The sequence below is a fragment of the Saccopteryx bilineata genome, chromosome 4, assembly GCF_036850765.1.
Source record: "Saccopteryx bilineata isolate mSacBil1 chromosome 4, mSacBil1_pri_phased_curated, whole genome shotgun sequence".
NCBI classification, from domain to species: domain Eukaryota; kingdom Metazoa; phylum Chordata; class Mammalia; order Chiroptera; family Emballonuridae; genus Saccopteryx; species Saccopteryx bilineata.
Genome location: NC_089493.1, coordinates 21,550,197 through 21,571,901, shown reverse-complemented (window position 1 = coordinate 21,571,901; position 21,705 = coordinate 21,550,197). Strand labels below are relative to the sequence as shown.

At 37.9% G+C, this 21,705-nt stretch overlaps 1 protein-coding gene across 5 annotated transcripts in view; it reads right to left on the bottom strand.

Annotated features, from left to right (window-relative positions):
* The window catches only part of CEP128 (centrosomal protein 128), a 447,508-nt gene that overhangs the window by 67,693 nt on the left and 358,110 nt on the right, over nucleotides 1-21,705 (bottom strand). For all 5 annotated transcript variants that reach the window (XM_066276450.1, XM_066276451.1, XM_066276454.1 and 2 more), the window contains one exon: nucleotides 13,643-13,692. In XM_066276450.1, the coding sequence (XP_066132547.1) occupies nucleotides 13,643-13,692 (50 nt within the window). The remainder of the gene's footprint in view (nucleotides 1-13,642; nucleotides 13,693-21,705) is intronic.

Genomic DNA, 21,705 nt, shown 5'->3' with positions numbered 1-21,705 from the left:
CTGAGCCACCACAGGTCAGGCCTAAGTTTGTGTCTTAAGTAGGTTTCTTCCACAGGACACTGGTAGTTCTCAGTGGGCTGGAGTACTACACTTTGTTACCCTCAGTGACAAATATCTCCTGGGCTTCTAGGTGATGAATGTTCACAAGGAAACTCACATACCCACAGAACCCTTTGTCCCAAGACCTTCCTCCTGAGTGTATGAACACAGCACTTGATTGTTAACTATCATGCATGGCACTCAGCTGGGTCATTAAATGGTACAAGCACTCAGTCCATCTTGGGAATTACACTGCTTACCTTTGAGTGATTTTAATAATCCACATCCTAATTAACCTGCAGAGTCATTTACTCAATTCTTTTCAGGAATTAAAGCATAAGGAACATTAGATTAGAGACTCTCTCTCACTCCCATCCCCGTATTCCTTCTGGGAGCTTCTGTGTACAGGTACCTCACACCGTTGTACGCTAAAGAGAGAGGCTATTAGGGATAATCAAGACATAAACAGATGGTTTTAAATAATACATTTGGCTGACATGAGTTACATTTTTCTTGCTTCCTAATTCAGATTGACTATGATAACCAATTATTAATCTCCATTTCCTAATATACCATCACAGGTGGGAATGGAAAGGTGATTATGGAATTTAAAACTACCCTTACATTACCTGTACTCCAGAAATCAATGGTGCATTATTTTTAGTACCTAAGAAAATCGAGGGGAAAAAACCAACAAACTCAGTTTTTAGTTGCACTTCAAGAAAGCACACCTGAAGGCTGACTTATCCTGTATATCCTAAAATATAGTAAATGTATCTTGACTATTCAGTTTTAAATATCCTAAATATTTCTACCTATGACATACTTAACTGCTTTTTCTTCCAATTGAGCTTCCTTCTGTTTTTTCATTGCAGTCTGACTAGCATCTTCCCAAGGTGGAATTTTAAACTGTAGCTTTGGCTGTTTGAGAGAGATGTGAGTAAAGAAAAAGAGTTGGAAATCTCTACTGTCTTAAAATCATCAAAAGCACTATAAATAGTCATAGCTATAAAAATAACACTAACAGGACTATAATAATTTCAAATAAATTTTTAATAGCCACCTTTGTAGAAAATATCACGTTGTGCTTTTCAAAGTTTCCCCCAAATATTTCCTTACCCAACGTAGAGTCACAAATTTTAGGAAAATCATTACTTGAAATTTAAAACATTATACTACTTAGGATTAGGAATAAAGAGTAGTAGTATAGTTCAAAGTATCCTCAATTGTCTTGCTTTCAAAATCAGCCCTGGAAGGCACTGATCCTAAATTCCAACGTCTACGAAATGAAGGAATAAATGAGACCAGAGCTGGTTAGACACACTCGCAGTTTCGGTCAGTGCTGAAAACGACTCTTAGCACTCGCCCCTTACCCGTGGACAACGAGGCACTGACGCTTGTCATTTCAGAAGTTCAGAAAGGTCTGATTACTCAAAATTATTCCTGCCAGTTGCAAAATTATTTAAAGTTTTCCAGCGAAGATTTATTCTTTTAGAAAGAGCTCAAAGCATTATTCTTTGACTGCCCCCACTCCAGTTAATCTTTTCAAAGGCAAACATCCCTGAGATAAATGACCGTTAAACTAGTTCATCCCAAAGCAGGGTCAGCAAAGTAGGACAGTGGCTCAAATCCAGGCTGTCTTTTGACCAGAGATGGGAAAAAAAATAGGAACCAGAAAAAAAATTTTTTTTTATAAATTAATGTATTGTTTTTAGAGAGAGAAGAAGGGAGAGAGACAAAAATATTGCTCTGTTCCTGTATGTGCCCTGACCAGAGATCGAACCAGCAACCGTTCATAGTGAGATGATGCTCTAACCAACCAAGCTATCTGGCCAGGATGGAACCAGAAAATGCTTACCCAACTTTTAGACTTTAAAACAAAATTTAAAAGTTTTATATGCATAAATATATACACCCAGAATATAAACCATTCCTCAGGCGATATGTATCTTTTCCTTTTGTCTTATGCTCCTTTCATCTGTCATTTTTCTTTCATTCCAATGTCTCTTACCTTTCTTGCTTCCTTTCTCTCTCCCTCCCTTCCACTAATTTACTCATTTAATTCATTAATCCATTCATCCACGCACACGCTATGTTGGAGGTTCAGTACATAGCTATGGACAGGAAGATAAGGTCTCTCTGCTATCACGGAGCTCACTTTCCAAATGTGGAGAAGACAAAGACATAACTGAAGAGGACACTCAGGAACTGTGATGGAGGCTGGGGGCAGAGATGTACCTTAGACAGCTGGGTCAGGTTAAGTTCCTACTGAGAGATGACATCTGAGCTGAAACAAAAGCGTGAATGAGCCACTACTGAAAGACCTAAGGGGAAAACATGAGAGAGAGGGAGTAGTACTAGCACAGGCAGAGCTCCTGGGACACAAAAGCGGTTGTTCAACTTCAGGAACAAAAGGGACAGAGACACAGGTATGTGTATTGTGGTCATTAGTGAAAACATCCCTTTAAATTACCAGTATCATAAAGAGCAGTATTACTTATGAAAAGCTTCTTATTTTCCAAAAACTATATAGAGTGCTTTCACATGTTCTCATTGAATGCTCACAAAAAACTTGCATTAGGTGAACATTATTAATTTTATTCATTCAAAGTTAAACAGACTCGAAGATATTAAATGTACTGAATGCCACACTGTGATTTAATGTGGGAATTTAGACTATAATCCAGGTCCACCTGACTCAAAAAGACTCTATATTAACTCTCAAAAACAAATTAAAAGTCACATTTAAATATATATATTTAAAAGCTCTGCAAAATGACTATGGGAAATACCATATGCTAACAGCACAGTTTTATGAGCAAATAGACTATAAGTGCTTTTTTTTTTTTTTTTTTACTACCATCACGTCTATTGTGTGTGTGTTGTGATGGAGGTTAGAGAATATACTGGAACACTATTCTGGAGCCTTTCTCAAAATTACACATGCCAGAACAGCATTCCAAAACTTTATTTTTAACAGATGTCAGGTGTCAGGATAACAAAAAACCACAATAAAATTTAACGTTCAAATAAAAACCATTATTGGTATACACATTTTTATATTTATTTACTATAAAATAAAAGGGATTATATTTCTTCCATATGCTTTTCTTAAGGAAGTTGCAACTCCTTCTGACTTCTGTGTCTGATATGGGGCCAGCTGACGCACACAGTCAGCACCACCCGGGAACTACGAGGAGAAAGAAAGGACAGAGGAGGGCAGAGACCCAAACTGAGCCAGCCGCGGGCTGTGCGGGTCGTGCGGTCAGCGCACCGCTACGGTGCGGCTCTCTCAGCTCCCGCAGGCCGGGGCTGCGGAAGTGTAGATTCACCACTGGGCTCATAAACAGCCTCTTCTCCCACTCCTGCTTCATTCGTGACAAATTTGTTAGTTCTTTAAAAACAGTGAAATGAGAACTTGGGATTTCAATTACAACCAGGACGCAGTAAAGTCATGGAGTCTCCTGTAGGTGATATTTTTCTATTTCATTTGATGAGCAAATATAGAGATATTGTTAACAAATATTAAACGTTATTTACTAGCATGGTAATGAGGATTCGTACTTCTAACAGTACACATTAAACTTTGAACAAATTCAATTCAGACTTGTAAGTGGAAGGCAGATATTCAGACTTCAGTAAGTGGAAGGCAGATATTCTGGAACAGGAACGTGCATCAGAATCAACTTTTTGAAACCAAAATAACCACCAATTATGATAAAAAGACAAAGATAGAAGAGGAGATGCTTATTAGTCATTCTTTCAGCTCATTTTTGTTTTATCACTTTTTTGTACAATTTAAAATTTATGCAAACATTTTCAATGTTGCCTTTAATTTTTGCCAGAATATTTTGAACCTGGTTTAAAACTGAAATCGAAGAAGCCCGAGGAGGGCTTTAATAACAACTTTCTCCAGTCTGTTTATTTAAAACGCGATGAATAGGCAAAAAGAAGAGGTGCAGAATGAAAAAAGGAAAATGATCCCTTCTCCTTCCTAGAAGTGCTCGAGATTATTGGATCGTTCCTAATCTCACACCAGGAATTCAAATCCTCCTCACATGCCAAAGGGCAAATATATATGTTTACATGACACTGTCCCAGCTGCCACATGTTTGTAAGCTTAGAGCCCAAGGGTTTATACAAGTTTTAAAGTTATAGAAAAACAGTAAGAAGTTTCACTAATTTTAAGTTCCTAGTTTTGCCTTAAGGCACTTTCTAAAATTTATTTAGTTTCTAATAGTCTCTTTTTTTGAGGAGGTAGGGGGTCAGTCAGTATTTTACCACACTAAATACTTCATATGTTTGGTAATGAATCATTCTCATAGGGGGGCAAAAAAGAAGAAATTAAAATAAAGTCTGGGAACCTAAACAAACAAAGTGTAGAAATTCAGTTCTCCATAAGCTCGGGAGGCATTAAGCACAGTGGTAGGAATGCTAGGCAGATTCTAATACAAATCCTCTCCTGGCCACCAACCAGCTGGGCAAGCTATGAGCCCTGGTAGCTTCTTTACCTGTGCAGTGAGAATAACAGTATCTACCTTAGAGAACAGTTGTAAGAAACACCTGACCTATATTTAGAAGTCTGAGCACAGTGCAGGACATAAAAGAGTTGCTCATTAGCTTGAAGGTGTTTTTTTCTTCTCCTTTGAGGCACAGACCATCAACCACCCTTCGAGGCCAATTTGGCTCAATCTTGATGGGAATTAAGAAGTGCTAAATAAGTACTTGTTAATAGAGTAAAACATAATCCTAGTGAGTTTTCAAGATTTCAGCTTGGGAAAACCCTTTGCAAAATATCTTTATATCCTGGAAAAACCAGCCAGAGATGAGACTGGATGACAGCCCTGATGTGAAAACTGTGATTTCTTTCAATGGCGTTCTATTAATGCTTGAAACCTCAAAGATTTGTCTTGTGAGTCAGTGGAAACTGTTCCAACCAGAAATGTATTATTGATGAGCATTTGTTTCTGAATCTGTTGCACACTATTATTTCATTACTTAAAATATTGCTCTTCATAACTGTCAATGTTATCAGGAGACGGAAGACAAAATGGAGCAAACAGTGTTATGGCTGACTATGTGTATGCCCCCCAAATCCATAGGTTAAAATCCTAACCCATTATGTGATGTTAGGAGGTAGGAACTTTGGGGGGTTGATTAGGTCATTTGGGGAGAGCCCTCATAAAACACAGTGTCACAGTGCTCTCTCGGCTCTCTGCCAAGTGAGGACAGAGCAAGAGGATGGCTCTCTATGAATCAGGACAGTGGGCCCCACCACCTACTAAAGCTACCAACATCAATACTGAACACGGATCTTGCATCTGCCTTGACCTTGGACTTCTCAACCTCTAGAACTGTTAAAAATAAATGTCTCTAGCGTAAGCTACCCAGTCTAAGGTATTTTTTGTTACAGCAGCCTGAATGCACTAAGACATAGGGTTATCTGTACCAAGTTTAAGGGCTATCTGGGAATGTGACGTGAGAAGAAGCAACAGAGACACACGACGGAGTGCAGTCTAGAAGTGATCACTTCATCTGCAACCCAGCTAAAACTGCCCCACGGTTGACTCTGGAGATATGATAAAACTCTCAGACAAGCTCAACACTGTAAAACATCCTCACGTGCTTAGATCATTTTCATTTTTCACAAGAAAATGCAAGCTGCTCTTTATATTAGCCCCAATGCCAGGGAGCCCAGAATTTGGACTCTGACAAAGGCAACAAAGGTCATTTTATGGTTGTTTTTCATGGAGTCAACTGTAAAGGGGCTGGTGTATGGAGATAGGTAAAATAATTTCCCACCTTGTGCATAGAATTTACAAAATCTGTAACACATGCTTGGTTCATTTTCACTACTATGTTTTTAAAACTGTCACAGAGTAAAATTTGGGCTTTCGAGCTCAGACTACTCTTTGTCTTTGTATCTTTAACTGTTTCCAAATGGTGTCTATTATTTTTTAAGAGGCTTTTTAATAAGCTTGACTCAAGGAGGCTGTTGAATCCTGAAGTCTTATGTTTTCCATCCCTCTGGACAAACAGAACTAGCCATGCTTTTATATTTTTTATCCTCTAAAGAAAATCATCTGCTCAATCCACTTTCATATATTCAGACAACACAACAGTTTTAGTTTCAGGCCTTTCTATTTTCTAGTTTAATTCTGTCATAAATTTGGAATTAAAATTAAGTTGCAAGTTTCAGGTAAAATAGGGTGATAAAAGTTAATGACCACTAAAATTTCAAGTGGAATCTATTTTACCGAGCTTCATTCTGTGCTCTCGTGGGCCCTTGACACAGTTAATTGAAGTGTGCAGATCCTATTGGGGGAGACCTTGCTTGACCCTAATATATACAAGCTCCTGAAGTCCCATCTCTGTTGAGACCTCACACTGAATTTAAGTCTTGGTAAGCCTACTCACCTTTAGGGAAAATAGGGATTTTAATGAACCATTAACTCACCTCGCCCTAAAAATGGCAAAGTATTGCTCAACCCTCCCATCTCCCATAATCACCCATGGTTTGTTTTATTTATGTCATATCGATTAGAACAGTATTTCTTGAAAAAAGAGACAGAAAGATAGTGATTTGCTTATGTTCTGAGAAATGCATTTTGGGAAGAATAAGTAGGTACACATTACATTTTGGTTTCTAGAATTATATAAGTTCCATTATAACTCTCATGAGTCATACTAGGAACAAGCAGGACACTGAATTTACCTTTTAGTTTAACAGAGCCTTAAATAGTCAATTCCAATTTATCAATTTATTTAAATTGGGACTTCTAAAAATGTACTTTAGTGTCTGCCAAGCAAATCAGAATTCCTGTGGAAATTTAAGAACTGCTTTAACCAACCCTTCAGTTCTTCTGCTGTTAGAACACTGCTCCCCACCTTACTTTCACTCTCGCTTCTAAAGTAACTCAGGGACTCTTATTTGCCCTGTCCTTGCATGTGTCCCCACTACCCCAATAATCTCCAAACCGCTGTGTGGTTAGAAAGTACAGGTTATGGGCATTCCATAGTCAGGCAGATATGATTGACAGTAAAACCACGGAAATTACCCATTTGGTCTGTCACTGGTCCAGTTAATCACATGGTTGCTCACCAGGAGGACTGGATATCTGCTGGGACTATTGAGATGTGAATGTACTGTGCTGTCAGCCTCTGCCAGGGCAATTTATTTGCCCATGTCAGTTTTTGTCTTTGGTGTTTTTTCTTGCCCAGTTAATCTTCAAAGATGTGTCTGCCAACTCTACACTAGAATTATTTTTCATATTCTAATACCCTTATATTAATATTTATTAGACTTATTCCAAGAGAACTGAGAAATTTGAGTTCTATTTTTTCTTAAAAACACCACACTGCCAATATGCTGGTGACTCCGTAAGAAGCTGATAGGAAGTAATGGCTGAGAGAAAGGTTCTCTTCTCCTTCCTGCTCTTTCAAATGCGTTAGCCTAAGCACTAGAATCTATGTAAACACAATCAATTAAATTTTAAAAAATGTGGACAAAAAAATGGAACATTTGCCCTCCACCCCCAAAACAGTGCCCCAAAATAAATGAAATCCTTCAAATGGAAGGTTCCTATTTTAAAAGCTACCTGGGAGAGAAATTTAATATAATATTGGGTCATCTGAAAAACAACATGTCTAGAATGCTATTTAATACAGTTCGTGGGCACAGCTTCTGGAATGTCTTAGAGAAAAATATATAACTTAAAAAAAAAACCATAAAACGATATTTTAATTAAAGAATTCATTTGTAATGAAAGAAAATAATGATACTGAAGAAAGTGTCCAGAAATACTTGTAACATTTAGATTATAGATCCTACAGCTAAAATGTTTTCTTTGTCCTCTTAAAATAAGTAGTTGGTACTCTTTTGTAGCCCATATAATGTTTTATTATTGCCAAATTGTGACTTTTTCACTTTTACATTATATTTGGTAGGTATCCAAAGATATCACCACTCTTTTAGCATAATCTCATAATCTAACCAAAATATGAATTTAAAATCCTGGTTCCCCATGAAAGAGGGAGAGGCTAAGAGACAGAGAGAGGGCAAGAGAGAAAGAGGGTGGGGAAGGAAGGAAGAAGGGGCTCCACATGGGCAGGGACATGTCGAGCACATAGTAGGTGTAAATAATTAGTCAATGTGGGGAATCAAAACCTACGGAGGCCCTGCCTCGTTTAACACACTTCTTACCCAAATTAACCCTCCCCTGTGAAGTCAGTATCATTATTGACCCAATTTATAGATATGGATATGACCTCAAAGACTTAAAGATGGCCTAGTAAAAGAAAAAAGTTACTAATAAAAATCATGTTTATAACATCTAGTTTTATCTGATTAAAGATAAAAGGAAGGGTGAGCTGACTATAAGTCTACAGGAGAGAAGGCCATATGCACTTCCCAGAAATCTACTGTGTTTAGCAACTGTCTTAAGTGTTAGATTCAGGAAGGGGTGCTGAGACTGCCAGAAGTAATTATTGAAGGAGCCAGAACAGGGAGGTGCTGATAGAGCCCCTCTGAGGCTGAGAACAAAGAAGATCAGCACAGAGGAGGAAAAACATTTGCATTCCATTGGTCAGAGACCCTTATCAGAAGTTTATGTTTGAAATTCACCACTAAGCTAAACCCAGCCCCTGTTGCTATGCTGCGTGCGGACCCCTTAGCGAATAGTTAACTGCCACATCTGCTTCTGTATAATGCTTGCTTTCTTAGGATATATAAGGACCTGGCTGTAAGCGCCAGGCGCGACTCCCATTTGCATCTCCCTGTGAGTATGGTGTCTCAGGACACTGGGGAGTTCGCCCCTGCGCAGGTTAAACTTGGCCAATAAAGTACGATCTAAGCTCCTGAAAGTCTCCGACGTTTGTTCTCGTATCCGGTGGATCCAATATTAAGTAGCACTTTAAAGTATTTCTTTACTAACTGTAATACTCTTGGTATGATTTGCATTCTGGGAATCAACAAACAACCCTGGGAAAAGCAAGAAACTAATGAGAGGTAGTTTGGTTATTTTAAAGTGAAAACAAAAAACAACAGCAACACCTGCCACTACCAGCCATCACTGGTAAGGTGTCAGTCACTGAACACTTTTCAACTAAATTGAGGAGAATGGATTACCTTTTATGGCCATTTAACATGTTTCAGCTAATCTCCAGAAGCTTAAGGAAGGGATTTGCTTGTTCAGTGACCTCAAATGCATATGTAAATGAGACTCGAACTGCATCATACATTTATAGTCAAAGACAATACTTTGCTTTCTTTTAAGAAGAGCAGCAGGCACAATGTAACTAACTGCTAATGAATGTCACACAACACATGAAAAACCAGAGCCAGACAATATTAAACTCCAGTGAATAATTTTGGGAATCACTAGCCATATTGTAAACATCACTGTCAAATACGTTTGATTCCATGGTCTGTGACTCCCGGAAGACAGAAAACTCTTTCCTTTCCGATGTCCCTCCCACACCCCCACCATTTCATCTTTTTCCATTCGCACTAATTCCTAGCACTCCTGCCCAATTACTCATTCCTTGATCTTCTGTTTCAATATTATATTCAAAGAGAGAGAGCAGAGGACAGGATGGAGAGAAGGAAGGAATGTAATGTGTGTATGTCTACAGGAATGGCAGAATTTGGAAGATGCCTCTGAAATTTTTTAAACAAAAATGAACTCTGGGAGAGAGATGGTTGTTTTTTAATGAGTAGACCTTCAAGAGAATCAGGAATAGGTGCTATATAAATAAAACATGGTATGGTGGGGGCATTTATTTGTTTATTCAGTTAACAGAAATTTACCAATTACCTACTATGGTGAGACACTGAGCTAAGTAGTGGATATTTGGGAAAATGAAAGAGTTGCTTCATAGGTATGATAGGAAATTACAATTCATCGTATAGTAAACTTGTATTTTAAAACCTAAACCCCTTAGCTAAGTGAATTCAGGACTTAACAAATATTTATTCAGTTTTACTGATTATTTTCTTCTTGAAATATTCTTGGCTAAGCTTCATGGCACTTGCTCTCCTGAAATTATTTTCTTTACATCTCAGTCTCCTTTGCACGATCTTCATCCTCACCCTGTTATTTACGTGTTGGAGCTCGCTAGAGTTCCGGCATGAATTTCCATTCCTTTATTCTGTGCATTTCTCTGGGAGTTCTCATTGCTCCTTTGTCTTGTAGGATCATCTATAATTTTATATGACATAGAAACCAGATCTGATGACACCAAATTCTGCATGTCCAGTCAAACTCTTCTGAGCTCATATCTGAACCCCCTTCAACACTGACATCTGATGTTTCAAGATATCCCAAACTCAAAATATCATTAACTAATCAACTTCTACTTATCTCATCGAATAACAACTATCCATGAAATTTCCCAATCACGAAACCTAAGAGTTATTCTTAACTCCTTCCTTTTTACTTGCTAACAACCAATCTCAAAGTTCCATAGACCTTTATATTCTGAAAAATAGTAAGAAATCACCCGCTCATCTTCACGTTCTCTGCTACTACCTAACAAAGATCACCACCATTGCTTGCCAACATTCTCACAAATATCTGTTTAACTGGTTTCCCTGATTTCAGTCTTGCCTGCCCCCAATGATTTTATAGCCAGTTATATATTTAAAATGCAAATTTGATTACACAGTTCTCTGGTTTCAAACCCTTTACTTTTTCCTGTATACTAAAGGTAAATCCTCACTCCTTTATCAAACCCTTTACTTTTCCCTATATGCTAAAGGTAAATCCTCACTCCTTTATCAAACCCTTTACTTTTCCCTATATACTAAAGGTAAATCCTCACTCCTTTATCAAACCCTTTACTTTTCCCTATATACTAAAGGTAAATCCTCACTCCTTTATCAAACCCTTTACTTTTCCCTATATACTAAAGGTAAAATCCTCGCTCCTTTAGGAGGCCCTTCTGTTTACCTCACACACTCCTACCTTGTCTCTGTTCTCTCGGTCTCTATGTCTCCCCACACAGAACTGCTTTCAGTTCCTGAAACAAGCTGCTGCTGCTCTCTTACCTCAGGCCTTCCCAGAGTCTTCATGTTGCCTAAGACTTTTCTCATCTTCACTCCAAACTCACCTATGCTAATTCCTGCTTATCATTTAAGTACTGGCTTCCTTTGGGAAGCCTGCTTGGATTGCCAACTCCACCCCAGCTTACCCTCTTACCTTCAACCTCCTACACTTACACCTAGCCCAGCATTATCTCCACCAAACAAAGACTGATGTTCTTGTTATACTTTCCACAGTGCTTTAAACATCCCCTCTAGTAGCATTTTTTAACATTTTATTCTAAGCACCTATTTAACAGTCTTTTCCGCTCATTCTGGTGTAAAGGGCAAGAAGCGATCCCATCTAAGCAGCTTGCCTTTGTATCCCTAGAATCTAGTGCAGTGCCTTGCACAGAAGCGGTACTCAATAAATATTTGTTAAATGAGTAAATGGAGCACATTTTAGTTATAGGAAACTGGGAAGGGCTTAGAGATAAATAAATACCAACTACCCTTAAGGAGGATAACATTAAATGCAGAATGTCTGTTATACATAATTATATGATGAGAATGAGTAAGTAAAATTGACTCCAGTTTGGAAACATGGGGATTTGCTAACACTGTAAATTGGAATGAAATGTTTAGCTCTCCCTTCTGGGAAAATCTCACCCACACTAAATACTTCTGGAAGACAGTTTTATTTATGTTATATTACAGATGAGAAGAAAGGCACAGCAAAGCTAACTGAGTTACCCAAGGTTACCCAGTGAGGCAGAAGCACAGATAGGACTTAAACCTCCAAGTTGTCAATCTCCAGTCCTTAGTGATATCATTTTTTAAAAAATTACTTTGTCTTTTTCTCCCCAAAGTTTTATTATGTGATTGTAGCACTTCAACCTACATACTCCAATAGTCTTCTCAAACCACCACCTGTGATTCTGATATTCGAAAATGGAAACTCAGGCACGCAGGCGTCTCCTGGCAGATTTCCCTCTAGTCTGTGACGTGAAAGGCTTTCTGTGATGTGTCCCTGCACCCTTGTGCACTCTCAGAGTGTCAGTTCCTTCTTGGATCTTAAGAGAGTATTAGCATTAGGAACTAGTTGCCTCCACAAGTGCCAACACTGAACTCTTCTGCTGTTGGACATCATATTGGATGATACCCTACATTTAAAAATGCCCATAGTCAGTTGGCTGGTCCATTTTATTGCATTGATAAACATTCTGGTAGAAAATGCTGCCAGTACTTAATAAATAATTGAGAAGTTCATAGGCTACTACATTTAACAGGATGAGTGGCTCCAACATTCATAATGAGAGAGAAATAAACTCAGAAAGGTTTGCACTGCCATTTTAAAAGGCCAGGTATGTGCTATATAGTCAAATATGTTTATACGTGGTATTCTGGGGCCAATGGCAAACATGATGCATAACCAAATGCCTCAAAAAGGTTTTGTTACCTTCCCAATATACACATTCAGTGTACATAGAAGCTTTGCTTCTGATAACAACAGCATTGCTGATAATAATTTCTCCAACATATAGAGGGAAAGTATATACTTGAGATTTTTTTCTAGACTCAGATCTACCAGGGCTCTTTCTTTTTATACCTGCATAGAGCTCAAGATGTTAATGAATTTAATCTGTACAAATTGTGGCTAACACAAGCCACTTTTGTTGGATGTATGGAATGATACTCTTCTTGATTATTTTTAGATCGCTTCTACAATTGTCTCTTAACAGACGCAGCATCAAATGGAAGAATCTCCCATTACAGAACAGCTCCCTTGCTCTTTGGGCTTTGCTTAACCCATCCTTCATTCAACAGAGGCAAACATCTTTACCCCTAAAGCATTCAAGCTGGCTCATCACATCGCTCTCCAGTCCTGCCTTGCATCTCCAGGCGCAAGAAGAACTTTAAATGTCCAAAGTATTTACTGTTTTTAATCCACACATTGACATTAAGTGAATAGGTTCTGTCATGTGAGCATAACTGATTATGTTTCCCCTAATAGAGACAGACACTTGAGTTACCCATTTGTAAGTTAGCCCAACGTAAAAGAAAGAGAGTTTCTGCCAGATGCCAGGTTAACATCAGTTGCTCATTCCACGGAAATGTCAATTAAAATTCTAGAACAATCTTTCAAACACAATTTTCCAATCCAAGCAATGTATATAAATCCATTGTGAACTGAGAAGCATAAAAGGTACATCTTAAGGTCCACATATGTGTTTAAATTCTTGGTTGGTCATTGGAGGATGACATTCGTGGAGTCAGAATACTTCTGACTTTCATTTGAATACGTATATACCATGAATTCATCCTCCTTCCTCAGCACTGTTTTGGGGGAAATGACTTTGCAAAGATGTCGCTTTCATTTCCTCTCAACGCTCTACAAGCATTTGCTCTCAAACGCTTCTAAAAGGAAGCAAGTTCCAACTTGGGCTTTAAAGTTTTGATGTATTCTTTTACTCCATTTGCCATAGTGGTCTGAATGAGACAATACTATAGGCTAACAGAGCAAAACCAACGAACAAATGCTTTTATCCCCAGGATACCTGCCCTATGGAGAATTTCCTTTACCTGCAGAGACTCCATTTCTTCATCTTTTCTGTGGCTCTCCTCCAGCAGATCTACAATAAGGAAGGAAAAAATCCATCAAAATACAACGTAAAACTTGGTTACCACTCATCATCAAATACAGTTCAGCCAGTGGCTGGTGTGAACTGTTGCCTGGCCATAGAATTTGATGTTGAAGTACGAGAAGCAGTGTAAAAGAAATGTCCTCTCGTGCCACGTGTGAGGTGGGGCAGAGCTCTGGCCCTGCCAAACCTAAGCTAGCTGAGAAACCCTGGGAGGTCCCAGCTCTGGTGGAGATATCAGAGAATGAGACCAACTGAATTATAAATCCAAAATCACACCAGCATTTTAGAAATTTGCTCCAGTGCTTATATAACTCAAAAGTAACACAAAATTTTCCTTAAAAAAAAAACAACACCAAAAATCTTTTTTCTTTTGAAAGAAAAATTAGAAACAAACCATTTGCTTAAACTCCCAAGCCAACTTCCACCTCCAGAGTAAATTTTTATAACCAAATTAAAATATCCTGGAATAATGGGTGTTATTAATGGAAGTAGAACACCACCTTAACTGTAAAGTCACATTAATTATTTCACACCGAAAGGGTGGGAAGCATTGAAGCTACAACTGACCAAGTGTTTGGCAGCGTCTCAGAGAAATTAGTGGCTGGAAGGGAAAGTCGTCAACTGAAGAGATTTCTGTCTGCATGCCTGCGTATAGCCATGGTGTCTCAGAGCCCTACTTTAATTTATGAACTTGCTGTAAAAATATATGTGCATATATTTGGCAAACGGAATTTTCTGCCTGCAGCTATACCACCCTGTGCTATGATCTTATTAGATCTCACAAACCTAAAGAGGGCTGGGCTGAGTCAGAACTTGGATGAAAACTGGCAATAAACACCTACAGCAGCGCACATGAATATTAGCATTTGCCTCGCTCTGTGATTGATATAGCTTACTAAGAGGCTGTGCCGCATAAAAGGAAAATATAACTTATGGAAATTCAATATATATCCCAGAAAGGCAAATGCAAATGTGTTTAGCAAGTGCTCTGTGAGATGCAGCAGGAAGCAATAACCCAGCGGAAAGCTAAGCCACGCTGGTATATATCATAGCCGGGTAGGCAGCCCACTGAGATTTCAGGAGACCCGGCAGGTGATATAATTGATGGTGATAGCCCTTTGAGACTGGGTGATTAAGGGCGATATAGAGGAGTGGCAAGTAATCCTCTCAAGATACAATGCACTGGGAATAAGGATAAGGGCAGTTTTGGCTCTGTATCCTACAGGGTAGCGGACTTTGGCTCTCAGACCTCTCAAAATCAGAGTTACATCAATAAAGATAAAGGAGCAAAGCAACGTACTAAGGTGGATTTGCAAAGGGTTCTTGGTTGGCATATCAGCTTCTTTAGCTATAAGGTGCAAAAAGCAGCCTGGGGTGTGGTGAGTAAGTGCCCTCAATCATTCTTCTACTTGCGTCCTTACTCATTTGCCCTGTGACACTGCAGCTGTTCCCAGCAAGGGGTCACAGCACCACTTTCCACATCCTGCATCTGGGCTGCCCCCTGACTTGATCCGGCAAATAGAATACAGCAAGAGCAACTTTGTGCCAGTCTTCATCGAGGGTTAAGAGGCCTCACACATTTTCACTGTTCTACTTAAAACTGTCACTACCATCTGAACGGGGCCAGTGAGGCTGGCAAAGAAAGCAGAGCCCACAGACTTGCTTGAGGACAAGACCATCCCTGCCCAAAGCACACCTAACCTGGACTTGTAACACTTTTCTTTTCTTTTCTTGTACTGAAATTAGCATTAGTTGGATTGATGTCATTTATTAACATTTCTGGGGACATGGTGTTATTGAACCTTTTTATCCCATTTAGAAATGTGGAGAACTTAGAGAGGGCAAGAACGTTGTATTCTATAGTGAGACGTTTCATTCTACAATAAATAGATAAAGACATGAGGCTCAGAGAAGACACATAGTTTGCCTGAGATGACTAGTTAGTGCCAGAGCCTCAGCTAGAGGCTCTCCTATCTTCCTGCCCCTTCCATCACATCATGTTCTCATTTGTACCACTCAGTACTTAATTGTTCCCTTTTCCATACTGTTATTCTATAAAATGCACATTTCTGTATTCCTCTCACTTGCTTTAGGAGTTCTCTAATGTCAACAACCAGAGATTCGCGGTCTTTATATCCATAACCTCCTTAACTACTATTTCTCTCCCACTGCTACTTAACTTACATTCCCCAAATCGCCTCTTCTGTCTATATGACTGCTCAGTGCAATTGCTCACTTGTTAGGTGCATTGTTCAAGTGCATGCACTTGGAATGGTGGACAGAGTTATTAACCCGTGCTGATGAAATACGGCTACTGGGCATTGCTGAAAAGTGACTGCTCCTGTGCAAACAGACACAAGACGAGAGAACAGATGAAACCTCTGGACAGCTGAAGTGGCATAATGCTTCAACAACTGAGTGTGATTAGGGCGCCTCGTTATAATGAGCAACCTTGTTGTCTGTTCTGGACCAACTTTTAAAACAAATGATCAGCATGGGAAAGCTGAAAGGGTCGCTATGCTCCCTTGCTCACCACTGACATGGTCATGTGTTGCTTTATTATTCTCTGGTATGCTGCTCAATACAAACAGCAGTTCAACTGCCATGCACACGGCTCTTCTAAATGTGCTCCTATCAACATTAGTTAATGAAAGATTTTTTTTTGGTGAAAAGGGCAGTAGTCCTGTGTATTTTCCTTGGACTGGCTCCAACTCTTTAAAGAATTGATACTAACTCATTATGATATATAGTCTTTAAGGAGTGGGAGGAAATCCCATTTAAAAAAGGATACCATGAATAAGAATTGGAGAATCAATTTGTTTTATTTCCACTCTGCATTTCTCTGAAATACTCAGGGTAATAGATCATGACCATGCTTTTGGCTAAGACAGTCTTGAACCACTTCTCTGCAGCTGTTACAACTAGTGGTCTGGTTGTTCAAAGGAGGCTTGACAATTTTTTATGTTGATTCTAGCTCCCTGTAGCCAAGGAAGCAGATATGTTGTTGGTTAGTTTATTTGCTTTTAAAAGGAGAATCATGTCCAGGTGTGCATGAGCAATACATTCATCTAGCAACTTGACCCTTCACAGAAAGGCTGGAGATCAAGTTTAGAAATGAGTAGTATTTTTTTCCTTTAACCTTGACTATAAATCATCTCATCCATACTCTAAGTCAGTCCATCTGGTAACAGCGAGAAAGTTGCAGAAACAGGGCTTCAAACACAACAGCATTCATAACAACAGTGCTGGACAGAGTGGCCCTGGCAGCAGAATATGATGAACTAATGATTGCAATTTAGAAAAGAGCATTTTGTTTCTGGCTCCTTCACCTCACTTAATAATTCAGCACTTCTGTGCAGTGTTACGCTATGTATCCTGACATTTGCCTAAATCAATAGATAATGTAAGTTCTCAAAAGAATCCAATACTTTTTAAAAAGTAAATGTGAGCAGTTTATGTGGGTGGCAGTTGTGGTCTTAATGAGATTGATTAAATTAAACAGCATATTAGAACCCCTAACAGGTCATGAACGAAGGACCCAGCATCCCGAAGTTGTATACCAGGTACTCAAGGCACTAGCTACAGGATGAAGACAACAGTCAGTTTCTCTTTTTCTTCTTTGGCTTCCCAGTTAGAAGGAACCACTGGGACCAGAGTTTTTACTTAAAAAAAAAAAAAAAAAAAAAAAGTAGAATCTTGCCTTATGAATAAAATCATACACACTTTCAAGCGTATACTGTAAACACATAATTTAGAAAGATGAAAGGAAGATGCTTTTATGGATGCTAAAGCAGAGGGTGTGGGGCCCAGCCCAGCGGGCTTCCCTTCTATGCTGGGGTCAGCTACGGGCTCCAAACTTTGCTGATTGGAAGCCACTGATCGAATCCAACTTCTTCACGTTTTATAGATGAGGACTGAGCTCCAACAGATCAAAAGCCACTGTCAATATCACACCCCTAGTGAACAGAAGTGCATGAACCTGAGCCCAGGGCTTCCGGGCCAGGCAGGCGCCAGTATTTTTCTTTTTTTACAAAGGAGTGAACAACCTCCTTTTCCTTCAAGATTTGTATTGAAATGATACAGTATTCATATAAATGTCTACACATTTCTGGTGCCCTTCCAAACTAAAGGAATCTCTGCTGAATCACTTGTGTAACAACACCTGCAATCTGTGAGAAGTTAACAGCTGCTATAATGAAATTCCTCAATTCTGGGAGATAACATCAAAAGATGTAGCTTATGTTAAAGGCAAATATCTAGACATTTGAAAAGGCAGTTGCTTTTGGCAAGGTTTGTTCAACATACAGAGTATCTCACAAAATAAAACAATAGAAATCTTGTTTAAAAGAATGAATGACAGTTGAATACTTCCTCATTTAAATATAACATTTGTCAGTAAATATTCTTCCTATTCTATCATATCAGTAAAGGTAAACAGGATAAATGAATAACAACATGACTTTACATTAGCCAAAATACATTAAAAAATCAGGTGTATTAGTTTTAAATTAATATATGTAAAACACTTAAAACAGTGTCTTGTGTACTAAGAATTATATATGTTGGCTCTTACTGTTTTTTTTTTTATAAAAATTACCCCTTAATATGCCTGCTAAATCAGAAAAAAAATGTGTAAAAAACAATCAGTTGCATTTTAAAACAAATAGGTAAAAACAAAAAAAGCCAAGTATACTGCTTTTAGACTCCATCTATGATGGGTAGATACATTTTCAGAATTCCGTCATACATACTGCCACCCACTGGTATACATCGGGACATACCACACTGAGTTAAGAGTCGTCCCATCAGGCCTGACCACAGAAAACACACAGGTTAAAATGAAGAACAACATTCAAAAAGTATGGTTATCCTCTGTGGTTTTTTTCAGACACTGAAACAACATATTGGTCTACATCTGGAGCCCAAACGACCCAATAAATGAAAGGTTTCTAATCCACTGTCTGTCTCTTGAGTATGCGGTAAAATATCCAAATACAGGTACTCATATTTTATTTAATGTCAATTCATTTCTGGTGAAACTTTCTATCTTGACAACTTTAGAGATTTAAAACCTCATCTCCACAAAACTACTACACTACAGAAAACAACACAATAATCTACTCTATTCCACTTCATTCTTGGCTCTGTCATAGTGAAACACCAAGAAATAGAACAAAGGTTCTGATTCAGTCAACTGTTAATCGCTTCGCCATATCTATTAGCAACAACACCAGAGAAAGTAAGAACAGATTCATAGGGAAATGAGTCATTGTCCTAAAATGGTTTAAGGACTATCTTGGTCAAAGGACTACATGTGACAATTAGCAAAAAGAGCCAGAGAAGTTTATGATCTATGGTAAATACTATTCAAGAATAAGTTTCAAATACTCAACCCCAGGCATAAAATCATGTTTCTTCCTACATCCACTATTTCTAAACTGTGTTCATTTAATAGAATGTTTGGCTTTTATTTAAATTCCTTAGGTTGAAAGGCAGTTTACCATGAACTGTGTTTTGGTCCTGGACTCATAAGGTACAAGTAAGTATGTATTTTTGGTCCCATAGAAATCCTATGTATTTGACTTGCTCTTTGATCATCTCCTGTTAATGGAGTTATAAAAGTTTGTGTTGCTCTCTTCACGCACCTACTACTAAAGAATATCTAGCCTTATTAGGCCTTCCAGACTCCCTAGATCTATCCTAGATCAACTCTAAACAGGTCATAGACAAAGTTCAGAAAACCAAACATAAAGAACAAATATTGAAATCAGCGAGAGAGAAACAAACCTTAGTTATAGGGGAAAACAATTCAAATGCTAGAAAATTTCCCATTAGAAACCACAGAGGCCATAACATTTTTAAAATGCTGGAAGAAAAAAAATGGACAACTCAAAATCCTGTATTCAGTGAAAATATCCTTCAGAAAGAGTGAAATCAACACATTCTCAGGGGGGGAAAATATAAGAATTAAAATTAAGAAAAAAGAAAATAGAGTAAAAATATTCCCTAAAAAAAGAAAAAAACAATGAAAAAGATCTTACATCAGGAAGAAAGAACATAATAATGAAACAATCAACAGATCATATGCTATAAAATGTTTACCTGAAACCTATGTACTTTTATAGATCAATGTCACCCAATCAAATTTAATTTTCAAAATAATTTTTTTTTAAATGGATAAATCCAAATGATTTCCCTTCTCTTATGGAGTTTTTAAAAATTGTTCGATGATTAAAGCAAAATGTTTAAACACTATATGACGTGGTTCTAAATATATGGAGAGGACATGTTTAAGAATTGTAACATGAAAGGAGAAAGCTTCTACATTTCAAACTGGTAATATATGTATACAATACCAGTAGACTGTGATAGCTATCTATCATCTAATGTTCAGAGCAACCACTAAAAAAGCATACAAACAGATGCACTTAAAAAGACAACTGACAAATCAAAATGAAATTCTTAAAATAATCTCAACCCAGAGGAAGGCAGAAATAAAGCAGAAAAATAAATAATAGCACAGAAAACAAACAAAACTGGCAAATTTAAATCCTAACATTATAATTACAATATATGAAAATACTCTAAGTACACAAATTACAAGAAATTGGCAGAGTCAATTAACAACCACTCTGCCAATAATCCATGACGTAACCCATGGACCCACCTACATGCTGTTTATGAGAAATTCACTTAAATATAATAAAATTGGCAGGATAAAAGTAAAAAATTGAAAAAAATATGTATCACGCATACATTAATAACAAAAAAAAGCCTGACCAGGTGGTGGCACAGTGGATAGAGTGTCGGACTGGGATGCCGAAAACCCAGGTTCAAGAACCCAAGGTCGTCAGCTTGAGCGCGGGCTCATCTGGCTTGAGCAAAAAGCTCACCAGCTTGGACCCAAGGTCGCTGGTTTGAACAAGGGTTTACTTGGTCTGCTGAAGGTCCGCAGTCAAGGCACATATGAGAACACAATCAATGAACAACTATGGTGTTGCAACAAAAAACTGATGATTGAGGCTTCTCATCTCTCTCCGTTCCTGTCTGTCTGTCCCTCTCTCTGACTCTTTCTCTCCGTCCCTGTAAAAAAAAAAAAAAAAGAAAGAAAGAAAGAAAGGAAGAAGAAGCCTAATGATTTTGTTAATATTTTGTTAATATGAGATAATGTAGATTTGAGCACCAAGATAATTATCATGTCTGCTATCATCACTCTTATTCAATATAGTACTGGATATACTAACCATATCAATTAGATAATAAGAAGAAATAAAAGGCATCCAGATTTGAAAGGAAGAAGAAAAACTCATTATTTTCAGATGATATGTTATTCTATCAATACATAGAGCACTCCAAAGATTACACCAAAGAATTATATACTAGGACTAATAAATAAATTAAGTAAAGTAGCAGGATACAAAATAAGTGTCCAGAAATCAGTTGTATTTTTAAACACCAATAATAATCTATCAGGAAGGGAAACTAAGAAAACAATACCATTCACAATTGCTTCAAAAAGAATAAAATACCTAGTAATATATCTAACCAAGGATGTAAAAGACCTGTACTCAGAAAATTGTAAGGCACTAACGAAAGAAATGGAAGATACAAAGAACCGTGGAAGCATATATTGTGCTCACAGATAGAATTAACATCATTAAAATGTTCATATTACCCAAAGCAGTTTATAGATTCAACGCAATTACTTATCAAGAAACCAATGGTGTATTTCACAGAACTAGGACAAATATTTCAGTAATTTACCCACAAAAAACCCCAACGAGTCACAGCGATCTTCAGAAAGAACAAAGTTGGAGGAATCATGCTACCTGATATAAACTATACTACAAGGCTATAGTAATCAAAACAGTATGATGCTAGTGTAAAAACCAACATATATATCAACCGGACAGATTAGAGAGCCCAGAAATCAACCAACAGCTACATGGTCAATTAATATTTGACAAAGTAGGCAAGAACATACAATGAGATAAAGACAGT